General features: G+C 44.1%; 1 protein-coding gene across 1 annotated transcript; it reads left to right on the plus strand.

Moving 5' to 3' along the window:
• Positions 1–346: 346 nt before the first annotated feature.
• Positions 347–5061, plus strand: LOC125635291 (C-X-C motif chemokine 13-like). Its single transcript, XM_048846812.2, has 4 exons — positions 347–449; positions 1262–1394; positions 2685–2768; positions 4413–5061. The coding sequence occupies exons 1-4, from the start codon at positions 386–388 to the stop codon at positions 4444–4446; spliced, it is 315 nt and encodes a 104-aa protein (XP_048702769.1). The 5' UTR covers positions 347–385; the 3' UTR covers positions 4447–5061.
• The last annotated feature ends 10360 nt before the right edge of the window (positions 5062–15421 follow it).

Here is a 15421-nt window from a genome sequence, read left to right on the forward strand (position 1 = left end):
CGATTATTAGGTGTAAACACTGGGGTGAAATATTACCAAGCATATCTCATGTAAGGAAAGTCATTTGGGTTTTCTTCCATTACACAATGTTTTCCTCTACTGTTTAGCTGATTCTAAAAGCAGCAAAATGTGTATTAATTCCTTTTGCTGATTTGTATCAACAATATTGCAAATTCAGCAATTAGTCTCAGGGGAATGCCTGGGTAGCAGCCCGTGAAAAACGATGATGCCATTTCTCGGCTTTGATTTCTAAAAATAGAATCCTGCTGATCTTGCCACACTGTGAACCTCCCAAATAAATAGGAACCTTTTCTCCACCAAAAGCCTCAGACAAACTTTGAGATTGAACTTGCTGCTGAGAGGTCAACTGACAACTCTAGCCATAATGAGATCCCACACTGCTCTTCTGCTGGTCTCTCTGCTGGTGATCTGTCACTCGGTTTATGCAGGTAGGTACTTTCATTTCTTGACGGGGCAGGAGGAGTTACAGTCACTCCTCTTGAAAGAGTAAGGTAATCATTAAAAATGGTTTTCTCTCATCAGATTTGCAGTGTGTGGTCCAGCAGACCAGGCACTGCTCTAGGAGTCTGGAGACCTGGGTTCTGTTCCCAGCTCTGACACCTATTGTGTGACCTTGGGCAAGTCACTTCACCTCCCTGTGCTTCTCTGCCTCAAAAACTTACAAGCCACATAAACAACAAGAGAGGGGGAAGAGACTGTCTGTTATGCGTATGTACAGCACCTAGTGCAATGGGAACCTGCTCTCCGTTGAGACCTCTAGGCACTAGTGTAACACTAATTAAAAGATGCACCTAAAGATGCAGAAAGGCACCTAGTGGATTTTTCAAAAGCACCAAATTCCCATTGAAATAAATATTATCATTAAATACTTTTAAAAATCTGGCCCTTACTCATGTTGCATAGTACGTTACTCCTCCAATTACTTCATTTGTTTTAATAAGGCTACAACAGATGCTAATCCTCTGTGCCTCAATTTCCCATGTGTAAAATAGGGATAATACCACCTACCTTACGGGAGTACTGCAAGGACTAATGCATTAGTCAGTACAGTGCATTGAGATCCTCCGATGGAAGGGGCTTTAGAAATACAAGGTATAATAATTATTTCCATTAGTTGTGGCTAAAACTACATTAATAACGTATAGACAGCAAGGATTTCTGTCTCACTAGCTAAGTGTAAGCTACCTACTCTATTGCTATCCCTGAATTATACCTAATTCGATGAATTTTTGCTTCATAGCTATCCTAGAAACCAACGGTTCCTATAAAAGCTGCAGATGCACAAAGCAGACTTCAGACTTTATAGCGCCAAGAAAATATGAAAGTATTGAGATCATTCCTCTTGGGGGTGCCTGCCGAACCACAGAAATTATGTAAGTGGCATAAATTACTTTTAACTTTTAACTAGCCTCGATGCACCAAGACTCTACTTTAGTTATGAAGAGGGCAGCAATTACACTTACAATTAGATACACTGATGCAGTATAGACCTTTACATTTCAGCTTCCATCTAACAACCTAGCTATATACTGGGTCGCTTTTTGTATTTATACGAACAATGTACAAAGAGTAGGTTTTAATGCCCAAAGTCACAGGATTGGCTTACCACTCAGGGGAAAATCAAGTATAAAGTCTTCTTGGCTTAACTACACCCTTGAACTTTTTTTTTTTCCAGCTGGGCGAACGGGTTCTGGCGTAGTAAGGACAGATTCAAATCAAACACGTGTTAAATACTGAAATTTTTTAATTTTGTTGTTTTTAACTTCATGTGCTTCTGCACTTCCTGTTCTTTGGCCCGGACTGGAAGTGGAAGAACCAAAATACCACAAGGAATTACACTTGTGCTATTCTCAGCCTATATGGATCCAGGAAGTACTGGAAATTTCCCCAAACAGCTTGAGGTCATTTGATTTCTAGCCCACTTCCAAGACCATAGAACTATGGGTACACTTTAGAGTGGAGATGAGAATGAGTGACTAGGATTTGGTTTGGAAAGAACTTCTTGATCAGGTGTTGTTATTAGTCTGACAAAACCGGGGAGCCAGGTTCCATTTTCTCTGAGACAAAGTTTGAGACTGAGGACTAGAGAAAGTATTTGTTTGGTCCCTTCTGTTTTCTAGAGAAACACCTACAGCTTTGTGTGCTGCTCCTGTGTGATCAAAGCATCCAACACTTTTAAAATGTGCTCCTAGCTAGTTATTTCAAAGGAGTGGGATTTATTTTATTTGTAGAAATACATGTGCTAGAACTTGCATCAGTCCAGTGATCTCCCTCCTTCAATCACACAAATGATCTTGATTGCCCAGTTATGTGTTATGTTTAAAAATCCCTACTTTTGGGCCCTGATAAGGCATGTGTGAATTTATACATGTGTAACTGCAAGTTGTCTCATTGACTTTGCAGAATCGGGGCTTTAAAAGAGGTGTCTACTGATCACATGTGCTACGAGTTAAATCTGAAATTTTGTTTTGCTTTGAATAATTGAAAACTTGTACTCGTCCTCGTGTGATGCAGAATTACTTCTATTTGCCCATTCCTCTACATTCTCAGTATTTTGAAGTCTGCTCCATAAGTTGTCTGTTTGAGGGATGGCTATTGCTGCTAATAATGATTTGAAGAAAGCACAGTATTTAATGAAAGCTTAAACTACACTTGTTTTTCAGACTCAAACTAAAAACAGGGCAGAAACTGTGTGTGCATCCCAAGGCCCCCTGGATGCAGAAATTTCTGACTAAGTTACATAACCAGTAAGTCTCATTTATATTATTTGCCTGTAATAGGACCCATTCCTACAACCATTACTCATGCATAGTCTGACATCAATGGTACTATGTGCATGAGTAAGAACTACTCAGGCAGTTAAAGTTTGCCGAACTGCCCCCTGAGTTGTAGCAGATCAGACTAAAGAGACCTGATCTTGAAGCCTAACTGTATGAAGCTGCCTCATTTAAGTTAATGCTTTGTTATAGAACAGTTTGAGTGCACAAGCTCTAGTTATGGTTATATTTGAATTTTTATTCTAACCCTCTGTTTTACCATGCTCATACCTCTCTGAAAAATGCTCCTTCCTGCCTGCAGTCCACTGCTTGGTCTCAGCCAGGAAAGAAATTATCCTGGAAAGTTTGAGCAAGATTCATCTGGTCATTTTTAAGTAATAGAACAGCAAAAATAATATCCCCACTTAAACTTCAAGAAACTGATTTGCCCAACTCTACAAATCAAGCTTCCTGGTTGGCTATTCTCTCTGGATATTTCCATGTCCCGATCAGTGTGATATCTGAGTGCTCAGGAACATCAAATTAATTTAACTTTACTACATCCTGTAAAGTAAGGAAGTACTAGTTTTGCAGCTGTAACCAGGTTAGAACATTGACTCATGAAAGCCCTTTATCTCATTGTGTGTGACCTCTGTCAAATTGCATAAGCAAGTATATAGTAGAACCAGGATTTGGAGTCCCAGATGAGTGCTCTAATCACAAAACCATCTGTCTACACTGAGGACTACACTCATTCTTTTATTATTAGAAAAATAAATTAAAATGGTAACTTTGGGGAAGTCAGAACAACCGCTTGTAAACTGCATATTAATTGGCTTTGCAACCAGTTAGGTTTTTAAGCTCAAAGCTAAGAGCTGTGAATTTTTCCTTTAAAAAAAATTGACTTATGAACTTTTTTCCAGTGGGAGCAGATTTAAGCCAATGCTGAAGGCTTTTGAAAACCCAACCCATAATGATCTAACATTTAACAGGGATATTTCCCTTTCTGATTTTTGAGTATTTACTTTTGGATCTTTAAAATGTTATGGCTTTTGTTCAATATAAAATCTAGAAGATGTACAACATGGTTAAGATAAAGGATACTGTGAGTATAATTCTCAGTTCCTGACTCTTGAGGATTAAAATACAAAGCATTACACCAGTAACGTAAACTCTCACATTTAATGACGAAAATTGTCAGGCAAAGTCTGCTGAAACAATGTTATCTAATCGATTGGGCCATTTTAGGACAAAGTTGATGGCTCGTGATAAAGCTGAACAAAGTCCAGTCAGGAAAGTGACGGTCTATTTTCAAATGAGAGATGTTACTCTTTTTTCCCTTAGCCCTTGTACAATTATCTAGCTCTAACTGCAGGCCTGTCCCATTTCTTGTTCATATCCAATCAATGGATAGCCATGGATGAAAAGCTCTGTGTGCACGATAATTATCACAATTACTTGGTTTGTGTTTTCACATAATTAAGACAGGTCCTAAATAAAGTTTGAGACCATCTTTATTCCCCCATCTGGAAAACAAGGCCCAGAGATTAAGCGATTTTTCACAAGGCCACGAAGTATAGCTGTAATAGCCCACCCATTTTCTCTGCATTTACTTTTCTTGTTTTCCCCTTACAGAAAGGAACAAACAGCTTCCTCACACAAAGAATAGAAGATTAAACAACTTTAGAAGGAAAAAAGGATGGAGGGCACAAACCTGATTGTTTCCTAATTTTGCTTTTGCTTCCTCTTACCTTTGTCTTGCTCAGCCCACAGAATTATTCTTTCTAAAGAAGCAGCAACTGTTGCTAGCAACTGCTTCCCTCTCGAGCTGGTTTTCCATTAGTCAGATTCCTTGTTCAGTGTTTCAGTGTGCTGCCTCATGCATCATGAGTCATGGAAGAGTAATATCAAATCAAACCAACTACAAGAATACCACTTCGGTTTCTTGAAATAAATGGACTAACGTTTACCAAGTATTATGGCATCTGCCATAAGAGTGTAGTGAGCCATTTTGTAATGATCATGCCTTTGATTCCTCAGTGTCCTTTTTCCGTGATACATCTTCAAAACTTCCCAAACGTTAATCCCTACCTTGTTCTTTGCTTGCTAGTAAATTTTAAATATCTTAAAGGGCCCTTTCCACCATTGTTGGAATAAATGTGAAGCACTTTCAGTGCAAAGTATTTTTTGAACAGATTGTAATCTTTTAACTTTTTATCATGTACTCTTCGTGTGTGTGCTATGAAGCAAGTGCAATTCAATTAAAGCTCATGGTTTACAATAATTGCGTCATCCTTTTAATCTAGTTCTGATGAGTCGCTGGAGTTTTGGCAAAGTCCTCTGCAATTCGTACAGTGCCTTGCACAATGAGGTCCTGCTCCATGGCTGAGGGTGCTAGATGCTATTCTAGTACAAATAATAAATAACCACAGGGTGGTGAAAATGCGACTTTTAAAGTGAACTATGCACCTAAAGCAGCACATAGTGAAATTCCAGAGCCGATCAGGCCAGTAGCAAGAGTCTTGCCTCTCCAAAATAAATTGGTACCATATACATCATGTGTGGCTGACAGCGAGGATGCATGGATTCTTAATTGCACAGCTTGCTTGTTCTAAGCCAGGGGTGGGCAAACTACAGCCCTTGGGCGCCGACTTCCCCACTGCCTGGTGGCTGCTCGACCCCCCCCCCCGCCTCTTCCTGCACCTGCACCACCCTTACCCCACCCCCATTCACCCCTTCCCCCAAGTCCCCGCCCCTGCCCTGCCTCTTCTCCACCTCCTCTCCTGAGCGCGCTGCGTCCCTGCTCCTTCCTCTCCCTCCCAGAAAGTCCTAAGCACCGCCAAACAGCTGTTAGGCAGCAGGGGCGGGAAGTGCTGGGGAGGAGGAGGAGGAGCAGGGACACTGCACTTATGGGGCCGGATCTGGCCCATCAGGGCTTTGGATCTGGCCCGTGGGATTGCCAGCCCCACACTGCCGGCGCTGTGGCCCCTGTGAAGAGGCAGAGGGCTCCATGCGCAGCCCTTACCCCACAGCTCCCATTGGCCAGGAATGGGGAACCGTGGCCATTGGGAGCTTCGGGGGAGGTACCCGGCCTCCCCCAGGGGCCTCAGGGACATAGTGCTGGCCACTTCTGGGAGCAGCACGGGGCCAGGGGAGGCAGGGAGTCTGCCTTAGCCTCGCTGTGTACCGCTACCACCCCGGAGCTGCTCCTGGTAAGCAGCGAGCCCCTGCTGCACCCCTTCCTGCACCCCAACCCCTTGCCCTGAGCCCCTTCCTGCACCTCGCACTCCCTCCCGCACCCCGGCCCTCCATTCATGGCCCTGCATACAATTTCCCCACCCAGATGTGGCCCTGCAGCCAAAAAGTTTGCCCACCCCTGTTCTAAGCTTCCTGTTATAGTTTGGATAAGACACAAGAGCCTGAAAAAGCTAATTTGCTGAAACTGACATACAAGCTTGTATTACACTAATCCAATTCTATGAGATGTTTCTTTCTTGACATGACTTTTCTGGGAAGCTACTGCTCTGTTAAAGGACTGAGGATACTGTACAAAAAGCCTTGTTTATCTTATTTACTTAAGCCTAATAATGGAAATGTAAAATGTCGGTATTTCACTGCTGATATTTTGGCAGAAACAGGCAATAGCTTAAGAGTTAATATTCACCTACCCTGGGACATTGATTAGCATTGGGGAAGGGACTGGGCCATATAGTATTTCCACCCATGATGCTAATCTGATCCATCTCTTAACTCCCATTCCACTTTCCGTTGTCTCTTCGTTAGTGAATTGATAGCATGAAGCAGTTTAGCCAATCCGTGCATTATAAAAGAGGGGCATCCTTTCCATTTGAGAACTGATGGATTAAAACTGAATCCCTGTATGGCTTTTCTATCAGTCAGACACTGCCACCCATTGGTCAGTTTTCACCTTATTAGGGAACCAGAACAAGGAAAGGTGCCAGCAGGTGACCCCCAGGGCTAGTGGCATCTGCCAGCTCAGCAGAACACAGGAACTGCAGACTGAAATCATAGGTGGAGTTTGCGGGGGCGGGCATAGGAGAGTGTTCCCTCCTCCCCCCCGCCCCTGCAAACTGCAAGCCTCAGGCAGGCAGCCTGAGCGTGCAATGTAATGAGTTCTGCAGAGGAGACTGGAGGCTGCTCCCAGCTTGCCCCTGAGACAGGGAGTCAGAATTTTGTTTATAAACAGAGTGATTAGCGTCGATTAAGATAAGAAAGGGCTGTTAGGATAAGCTTGGTGAACTCCAAAAAGTAAGTAGCCTAAAATAACAAAGTTACTAATAGCTTTCTTTGAGAAGATGACTGATTTTTAGGCAAAGGAAATGCAGTAGATCTCATCTACCTGGCTTCCAGTGAGGCAGCTGATACAGTTCCAAATGAGAAATTATTAGTTAAAGGGGAGAAGAGGGGATTAATATGAGAACTGAAAAGTGAATAAGGAATTAGTTAAAGGGGAGACTACAACCTGTCATACTGGAGGGAGGTTACTAGTGGAGTTCCTCAGGGATCAGTCTCGGGGGGCCAACCTTATTTACCATTTTTATTACTGACCTTGGCACAAAAAGCGTGAGTGCGCTAATAAAATTTGCAGATGCCACAAAGTTGGGAGGTATTGCCAATACCGAAGAGGGCCGGAATATAATACAAGAAGATCTGGATAACCTTGTAAACTGGAGTAATAGAAATGGGATGAGATTTAATAGTGCAAAGTGCAAGGTCATGCATTTAGGGACTAACAACAAGAAGTCTTGCTATAAGCTAAAAGAAAAGGAGTACTTGTGGCACCCTAGAGACTAACCAATAAATTGGTTAGTCTCTAGGGTGCCACAAGTACTCCTTTTCTTTTTGCAAATATAGACTAACACGGCTGCTACTCTGAAACTTGCTATAAGCTGGGAATTTATCAGTTGGAAGCGACAGGAGGAGGAGAAAGACCTGGGTGTATTGAGTGATCACAGGATGCCTATGAGCCGTCAATGTGATGCGCTTGTGAAAAAGGCTTATGCAGTCCTAGGAGGTATCAGGCGAGGTATTTCCAGTAGAGACAGGCAAGTGTAGTACCATTATACAAGGCACAAGTGAGACCTTGTCTGGAGTATTGTGTGCAATTCTGGACTCCCGTGTTTAAGAAAGATGAATTCAAACTGGAACATGTGCAGAGACGGGCTACTAGGTTCTCCATTCCTCAGATCATCCTATCTTCTGAGAAGAGACTCAAAGAATTGTTTAGTCTAACCAATAGAAGGCTGAGGAGAGAGAGATGATTGCTCTCTAAAAATACATCAGAGTGCTAAATACCAGGGAGGGAGAGGAGTTACTTAAATTAAGCATCAATGTAGGCCCCAGAACGAATATATATAAACTGGCCATCAACAAGTTTAGGCTTGAAATTAGATGAATGTTTCTAACCATTGGATGAGTGAAATTCTGGAACAGCCTACCAAGGGGAGCAGTGGGGGCAAAAAACCTAACTGGCTTCAAGACAGAGCTTGATAAGTTTATGGAGGGGCCGGTACAACAGAACTGCCTACAATGGTGTGTGGACCATCGGCAACTGCCTACAGCAAATATCTCAAATGGCTGGAGTTGGGACACTAGATAGGGAGTTACTACAGAGAATTCTTTCCTAGGTATCTGCCTGATGGGTCTTCCCGCATGCTCAGGGTCTAACTGATCTTTATATTTGGGTTCAGAAAGGAATTTTCCCCCAGATCAGATTGGCAGAGACCATGGGGGTTTTAAACTAGTGTAAATGGTGGATTCTCTGTAACTTGAAGTCTTTAACCCATGATTTGAGGACGTCAGTAACTCAGCCAGAGACTAGGGGTCAATTATAGGAGTGGGTGGAGGAGGTTCTGTGGCCTGCAAGGTGCAGGAGGTCAGACTAGATGATCACGCTGGTCCCTTCTGACTTCAGTAAGCATATCTGAGTAAGAATAGACATTACAATTTTAAACCTAACCAGTGTCCCATAAGTGACTTGCTACAAGATATCAGCACATGTTAGTATTAGAGCTGAGGGGTCTAATCTTTATTTAATTTTCTTTGTTGAGATAAGAATTCAATACCATCCTCCTGTCAGAGATTTGTAAGTTATCTGCAAAAATACTAGAGTTTGCAGTTGCCTAAGTAGCCCCCGGAATCACAGTGAAAGTTGTGCCCCTCCCCCACACCCCGAAATGTGAAATGGCCCCCTTGTGGGCAGGCATGGAATTGTTCCCCCACCCCAACACACACACACGGCCCCATAGGCCTGACTGGAGCAGCCCCACCTAGGGTGACCAGATGTCCCGATTTTATAGGGACAGTCCTGATATTCGGGGCTTTTTCTTATATAGGTGCCTGTTACCCCCCACCCCCATTTTTTGCACTTGTTATCTGGTCACCCTAGCCCCACCCCAAATATAAAAGTCAAACTACGCCTATGACTAAACTCCCCCTCAGACAAGCACCAGCGGGCACTTCATCTCTCCATTAGGGGAGGCAGAAAGATCGTTATGGAAGGGCAGGGGCAAACAGAAGCAGTCAGTGGCTCTGACTGGTATGCCAGAGTTACATGTTCCTGCCATAAAGAGCAGGGAAATTAATGATTACTGAAGTGCATCACAATAAAACTGCCATATGCCCACAGAAGTCTTGTGTGTGAATAAGGAGTCTTTCTCTGCACGTCACTCCTAATGGTGCGGCAGAGGGATGAAGTCCACAACACAAATTAGTTCCAAATTAGTTCCATAACATGGAGCACGCACAGTGCTAACGGGAAGTGCAGTGACATGTTTAATGGGTGCCATTATTGGATTGACAGGGCTTCTGTTTTTCAGGGTATAGTTTTAAGCAACTTGTGAGTTTTATGTAGGTGTCCAAAAATCAGGATTTTGCTCTTTGTATGTACTGTCCTGAGTAAGCTCTATTCCATACATTACAGTGTGTAGCACTGTAATGAGTAATCTCTGTGGTGCTCCCTATTGCACTGTAACATAGCGCTGTTTCAAACAGCACTACGTTAAACCACACTAGGCAATCTGTAGTACGCACCAGCAGGGTCTACACAGACCAATTAATTATATTAGTGCACATTACACACCACGGACACTCCCCGTAGTCCACATTACTGCTCTGTGTAGACAAGCCCTTATCTGCAAGTCACCATTTCTGGGGTTTATTGAACAAACGCTGATTTCATTTTTTTAATTGCAGGTGTTTTATCGGCTAAAACTAAAACTCCAAAGCCCAATGTATTGATGATGTCACCCCTTCTGGAAAAGGCCCCTAGCTTTAATTGGCAAGAAATCAACAGGCTTCTATAGAAGCTGTTAAATATGGTGGTTGTGTATGTTCTCGTTAGCAGACACCGCTACCCTGGGGCGGGGAGAGGAGCTGCTCCAAAGGATGACCGGGGCGGATGATTTCTCAAAGCCGCCCGTGCCCTGCATGGGCCGTGACCTGCCTGCCATTTGGCTGCTGTCACCGAAGCTGCCCCACGTCCCCCCTCGCACCCAAATAGTCACTGGCTTGCCCCAGGCTGCACTGAGCTGGCTTCACGGCTCTGCCAGCAGCTGCCATAAGCCCGCTCTCTTTTCCTACTCCCCCTAGGTATCGGCCTCATCACCCAAAGTTGTGGCCAGATCACCTGAACCCCTACAACACTTTCTCTGTTGCCAACAGGAGCAGCACCTGCATCCTAACGACAGTGCTCAGACATTCTGAACATTTTATGTCCCATCTGAAACCCTGCCTTGCTACAGGGCCAGTAATCAGCCTGTTAGACCTCCTCTTCTGGGCCACGGCCAGGCCCTCCCCTCAGCCAGCAACCCCTGCCCCACGGCCATCTCAGCCGCTCTCATTGGGCCCTGGACAGTAACAAACACATCATCCTCTGATGTATCTTCCCTTCCCTTCCCTTCTGCATCAGCATCGCTCACATGCGTCTGTCCCCTTGTATCTTTCTAGCCTGCTTCCTGTTGGGTAGCTGCAGGGCCCACAAAGTGGCGTGATAAGGCAAACAGCCTGCTCCCAAAGCCTCTAGCACAGCCCAGAGAGTTGATGAAATGGAATTTTTAAAAAAACACTGATTGTTCCCCCATTATACCTGTTACATGCCCCACCCCATTATCATCTCTCATGCACCATCAAAAGGTCAACTCCCACCTTTGGTCTATTACTCCAGCTTCCATCACCCACCTGTTCAGTTATCCAACAAGCACTGGCGTGCTCTCTTATGCTGTCCCTCATGGTTGGAAGAAGCTCCCCGTAAACTTCTGCAAAGCTACCTCATTACCCTCCTTCAAATCCGCCCCTCCCTAAAACTCTCCTTTGATGGGGTGCCTTCAAAAAACCACTGGGGTGTTGAGACCACACAGTCTGTTATGCTGACCAATATTGTCTCATGGTTTCCCTGTTCTCCCTCATCCGTCTGTGTTCATTTATGGTGTCTTGTTTTATACTTCTATTGTCAACTCTTTGGGGGCAGGGCCTGGCTTTTTGTTCTGTGTTTGTACAGTGCCTGGCACAATGAAGTCCTTGTCCCCGATGGATTCCTAGGTACTATGGTAATACAAATAATTGATGATGATAATAATAATAATCTAACTGCGTAGACTGTCGATCCTTCATCAATTGAGACTGAGCCGATCACAACACGTTTTCCAATCTTCTCTCGCTCTGGCCATCCTTCGCCATGCTTGTCCATATCTCCTTGTTAGGAAATCATCCCACCTCTTTGAAGGCTGACCGTGTGGCCATTTCTGTTCTCGCAGATACCACTCAGATATAGCTACGGTCCATCTAACATTAATAGAACCCCCCCCCCCCGAGATATTTGTATGTGTGTCAAGAATAGAAGAAGGATAAGCATCCAAAGACATTTTTAAAAGACACAGGATCGGATTCCTCATCTTCAGAGTCAACTAGAAACACTAAGGAGTGTTTTCTACAACTAGTTTGAAAAATCCTAAGCTATTGAGGAAGATCATTTCTCCTCCAACCTATGCAGAAGAGAAGCAGGGTGGGAAGTCTAGATACAACTAATTGCTCCAGCACCGATCAAGACACTGAGTTTGTTTTCCCTGAATACTCTAGGGCACAATGTATCAATTTTGCAGTGTTTATTCTGGAGTATTCACTCAAAATCCATTAAGAAAAGGAGTACTTGTGGCACCTTAGAGACTAACCAATTTATTTGAGCATGAGCTTTCGTGAGCTACAGCTCTGTTTACGCACTTTCATAATTGCAAGTTTTCCCATTGGAATAGCTGAACAGAAATCAGGGAACAGAAACGCACCCTGTGGCTCATCTGTCTGATAATCACGCATGAAATCTGAGCTGTTTTGATCAACAGCTGAAGGTGTGCTTACAGTGAAATAACTAATGTCCTTGGCAAACTAGTCTCAGCTCCTCAGCCAAATATCTCCAGCAACAAACACTCAGGGACTTGTTCACAGGCAATACGCAAACAGAAAACAAGGGCTACATAAAGTGAATACAAAATAATTTGTCCAATTCTGAGTCGCTGCACTTAGCAGCAAACATTTGTACGGAAGTACAAGCATTCCAGTCCCACACCCATTCAATTGTTAACAACACTTCAGTGCTGCATCCTCTTTAGGGAAAGTAATGGGAGCATGTGCACTTTGGACTACCTCCAGGGAACGTAAATGCTGTTAAATAATGCAGTGTCTCAATCCAGAGTAGACAACTGAAGCTCCGGCTAGGTATGATTTGGACCAGTAGGGTATGTATCTGCCTATATAGTGAAATACTGTGGTTAAGCAGTATCATTGCAAAGTCAGCTGAAGGCAGTGGCCTGCTGCTCCAGACCATTGTCTGGCTGGGATCTTTACGCTCGCACTGAGGAGGAGCACCTCACCACAGTACTGGTGTGTGGAAAAAATTGTGAAGTCATGTATGGATTAGAATCTTGTAAACCTTTCTCTGACCATTAAAAAATAGCGAGGCCTCCGTGCACTGAGGGACACCTTTACCATCTCACAGGCACATGATTGATGACGTTCTACCTGAAGACAGTCACATGTCTGACAAGGCCTTTGTAGGTTTCAGAGTAACAGCCGTGTTAGTCTGTATTCGCAAAAAGAACAGGAGTACTTGTGGCACCTTAGAGACTAACCAATTTATTTGAGCATAAGCTTTCGTGAGCTACAGCTCACTTCATCGGATGCATACTGTGGAAAATACAGAAGATGTTTGTTTTTATACACACAAATCATGAAAAAATGGGTGTTTATCACTACAAAAGGTTTTCTCACCCCCCCACCCCACTCTCCTGCTCGTAATAGCTTATCTAAAGTGATCACTATAAGATAAGCTATTACCAGCAGGAGAGTGGGGTGGGGGGAGAGAAAACCTTTTGTAGTGATAAACACCCATTTTTTCATGGTCTGTATGTATAAAAACATCTTCTGTATATTCCACAGTATGCATCCGATGAAGTGAGCTGTAGCTCACGAAAGCTTATGCTCAAATAAATTGGTTAGTCTCTAAGGTGCCACAAGTACTCCTTTTCTTTTTGCAAAGGCCTTTGTAGTTGCCAATATCTTGTCTAGACACCCTTTGCATGGGACTGATGTGGGAGCAATGCCAATTTTAGGGCTTGATGAATTCTTGCGTCAGCCTAAGTGACTAATACTGTTACAATAAATTAGGCCCTTACCAAAAACTGGAATTCCAGACAACATTCTTACTCATAGAATCATAGAATTATAGAATATCAGGGTTGGAAGGGACCTCAGGAGGTCATCTAGTTCAACCCCCTGCTCAAAGCAGGACCAATCCCCAATTAAATCATCCCAGCCAGAGTTTTGTCAAGCCAGACCTTAAAACTTCTAAGGAAGGAGATTCCACCACCTCCCTAGGTAACGCATTCCAATGTTTCACCACCCTCCTAGTGAAAAAGTTTTTCCAAATATCCAACCTAAACCTCCCCCACTGCAACTTGAGACCATTGCTCCTTGTTCTGTCATCAGCTACCACTGAGAACAGTCTAGAACCATCCTCTTTGGAACCCCCTTTCGGGTAGTTGAAAGCAGCTATCAAATCCCCCCTCATTCTTCTCTTCCGTAGACTAAACATCTCCAGTTCCCCCAGCCTCTCCTCAGAACTCATGTGTTCCAGTCCCCTAATCATTTTTGTTGCCCTCTGCTGGACTCTTTCCAATTTTTCCACATCCTTCTTGTAGTGTGGGGCCCAAAACTGGACACAGTACTCCAGATGAGGCCTCACCAGAGTCGAATAGAGGGGAATGATCATGTCCCTTGATCTGCTGGCAATGCCCCTACTTATACAGCCCAAAATGCCATTGGCCTTCTTGGCAACAAGGGCACACTGTTGACTCATATCCAGCTTCTTGTCCACTGTAACCCCTAGGTCCTTTTCTGCAGAACTGCTGCCGAGCCATTCGGTCCCTAGTCTGTAGCGGTGCATTGGATTCTTCTGTCCTAAGTGCAGGACTCTGCACTTGTCCTTGTTGAATCTCATGCATGGCTGGGCAGAAGTGTTAGGCAAGCGCACTTAGTAGCATTTCTTCCTGGAGAGAAGCAACTGTAGCCAGCAGAAATTTGGCAAAATACCCATCAGATTACCTAACTGTCCTATTCTCCAGAAGTGATATGCCATTAAAGTCTCATAGGGCTATTTTCTTGTTGATTAAAATATAGTAATGACTAAAGACTTGAACACCTTCCCCTACTGCTAGCACACACAAATACTTGTTGCCAGCTATTATTTTTGTCAAGAAACCAAGCTTACTCAGCATGAAGTTAGTTGTATACAGAAAGAAACACTTCACAGAAATCAAACTACTCACTCATTATATTTCCCTTTTTTGATGTACGAGAGGTCATGCTAGAGGAAACGTATAGGAGCACTACCTCAGGACATGACAGAATGGGGTTCAAGCCCCGATTCCAATGACTACACAAAGTGGAACACTCCAAGAGAGGAGTTTGAGAGAGACCCACCCCAGAATACCCCATAGCTCAATGCATTCACCTAGGGAGGTGGGAGATCTGGAGCCACATTAGGCAGAGAGGAGATTTGAACCCAGGTCTCCCACATCCTGGGTGAGAACTCTAAACCATTAGGATAAAGGTTCGACATGGGGGCAGTGTCACCCCCACAGGCTGCTTTGGGTAATGCCCAATCTGGTGGGCCTCACAGGTGAAATAGGTGGGGGAATACGAGGGAGTTTGGTGCTGAAATACATTTAGAAATTTGGCCCTAGGTGTCAGGACTTAAGCGGCTTTGTGCATGCCCACTGGAAGAAAGGTAGGCACCAGGGGAAATGTAGGTACCTAGGTGGGGTGGTGGCAGCTGAGCAGGAATTTTGATGATCTAATTTTAGGTTTGGGCACCTAATGTGGCAGGTTGAGCCAGAGCCACAAAGGAATTTAGGCACCTGACAGTTTAGTCCGGGATGTCAGAAAATTTAACCCATCCCATTAACAGCTTCAGCCACCCCCCTACAAACAGTGAAAGAGCCTTGCAAGCAGTGCCCTGATGTAGCTATACTTCCATGGCAAACAGGCCCCCCCATTCCCCACAGGCTTTCCTCTCCAAATGCCCTTTCTGTCCTCAGGGCCCTGCATTGCCTTGGCTCACTGAGATTTAGCCA

Source organism: Caretta caretta, chromosome 4 (genome assembly GCF_965140235.1).
Source record: "Caretta caretta isolate rCarCar2 chromosome 4, rCarCar1.hap1, whole genome shotgun sequence".
Lineage (NCBI taxonomy): Eukaryota > Metazoa > Chordata > Testudines > Cheloniidae > Caretta > Caretta caretta.

What these genes read in the sequence shown, in the direction of transcription:
- LOC125635291 (XM_048846812.2), top strand. Translation starts at nt 386, where the DNA reads ATGAGATCCCACACTGCTCTTCTGCTGGTCTCTCTGCTGGTGATCTGT. An exon ending in TGCCGAACCACAGAAATTAT is followed by an intron (nt 1,395 to 2,684) that starts GTAAGTGGCATA and finishes CTTGTTTTTCAG; the next exon opens with ACTCAAACTAAAAACAGGGC. An exon ending in CTGACTAAGTTACATAACCA is followed by an intron (nt 2,769 to 4,412) that starts GTAAGTCTCATT and finishes TTCCCCTTACAG; the next exon opens with AAAGGAACAAACAGCTTCCT.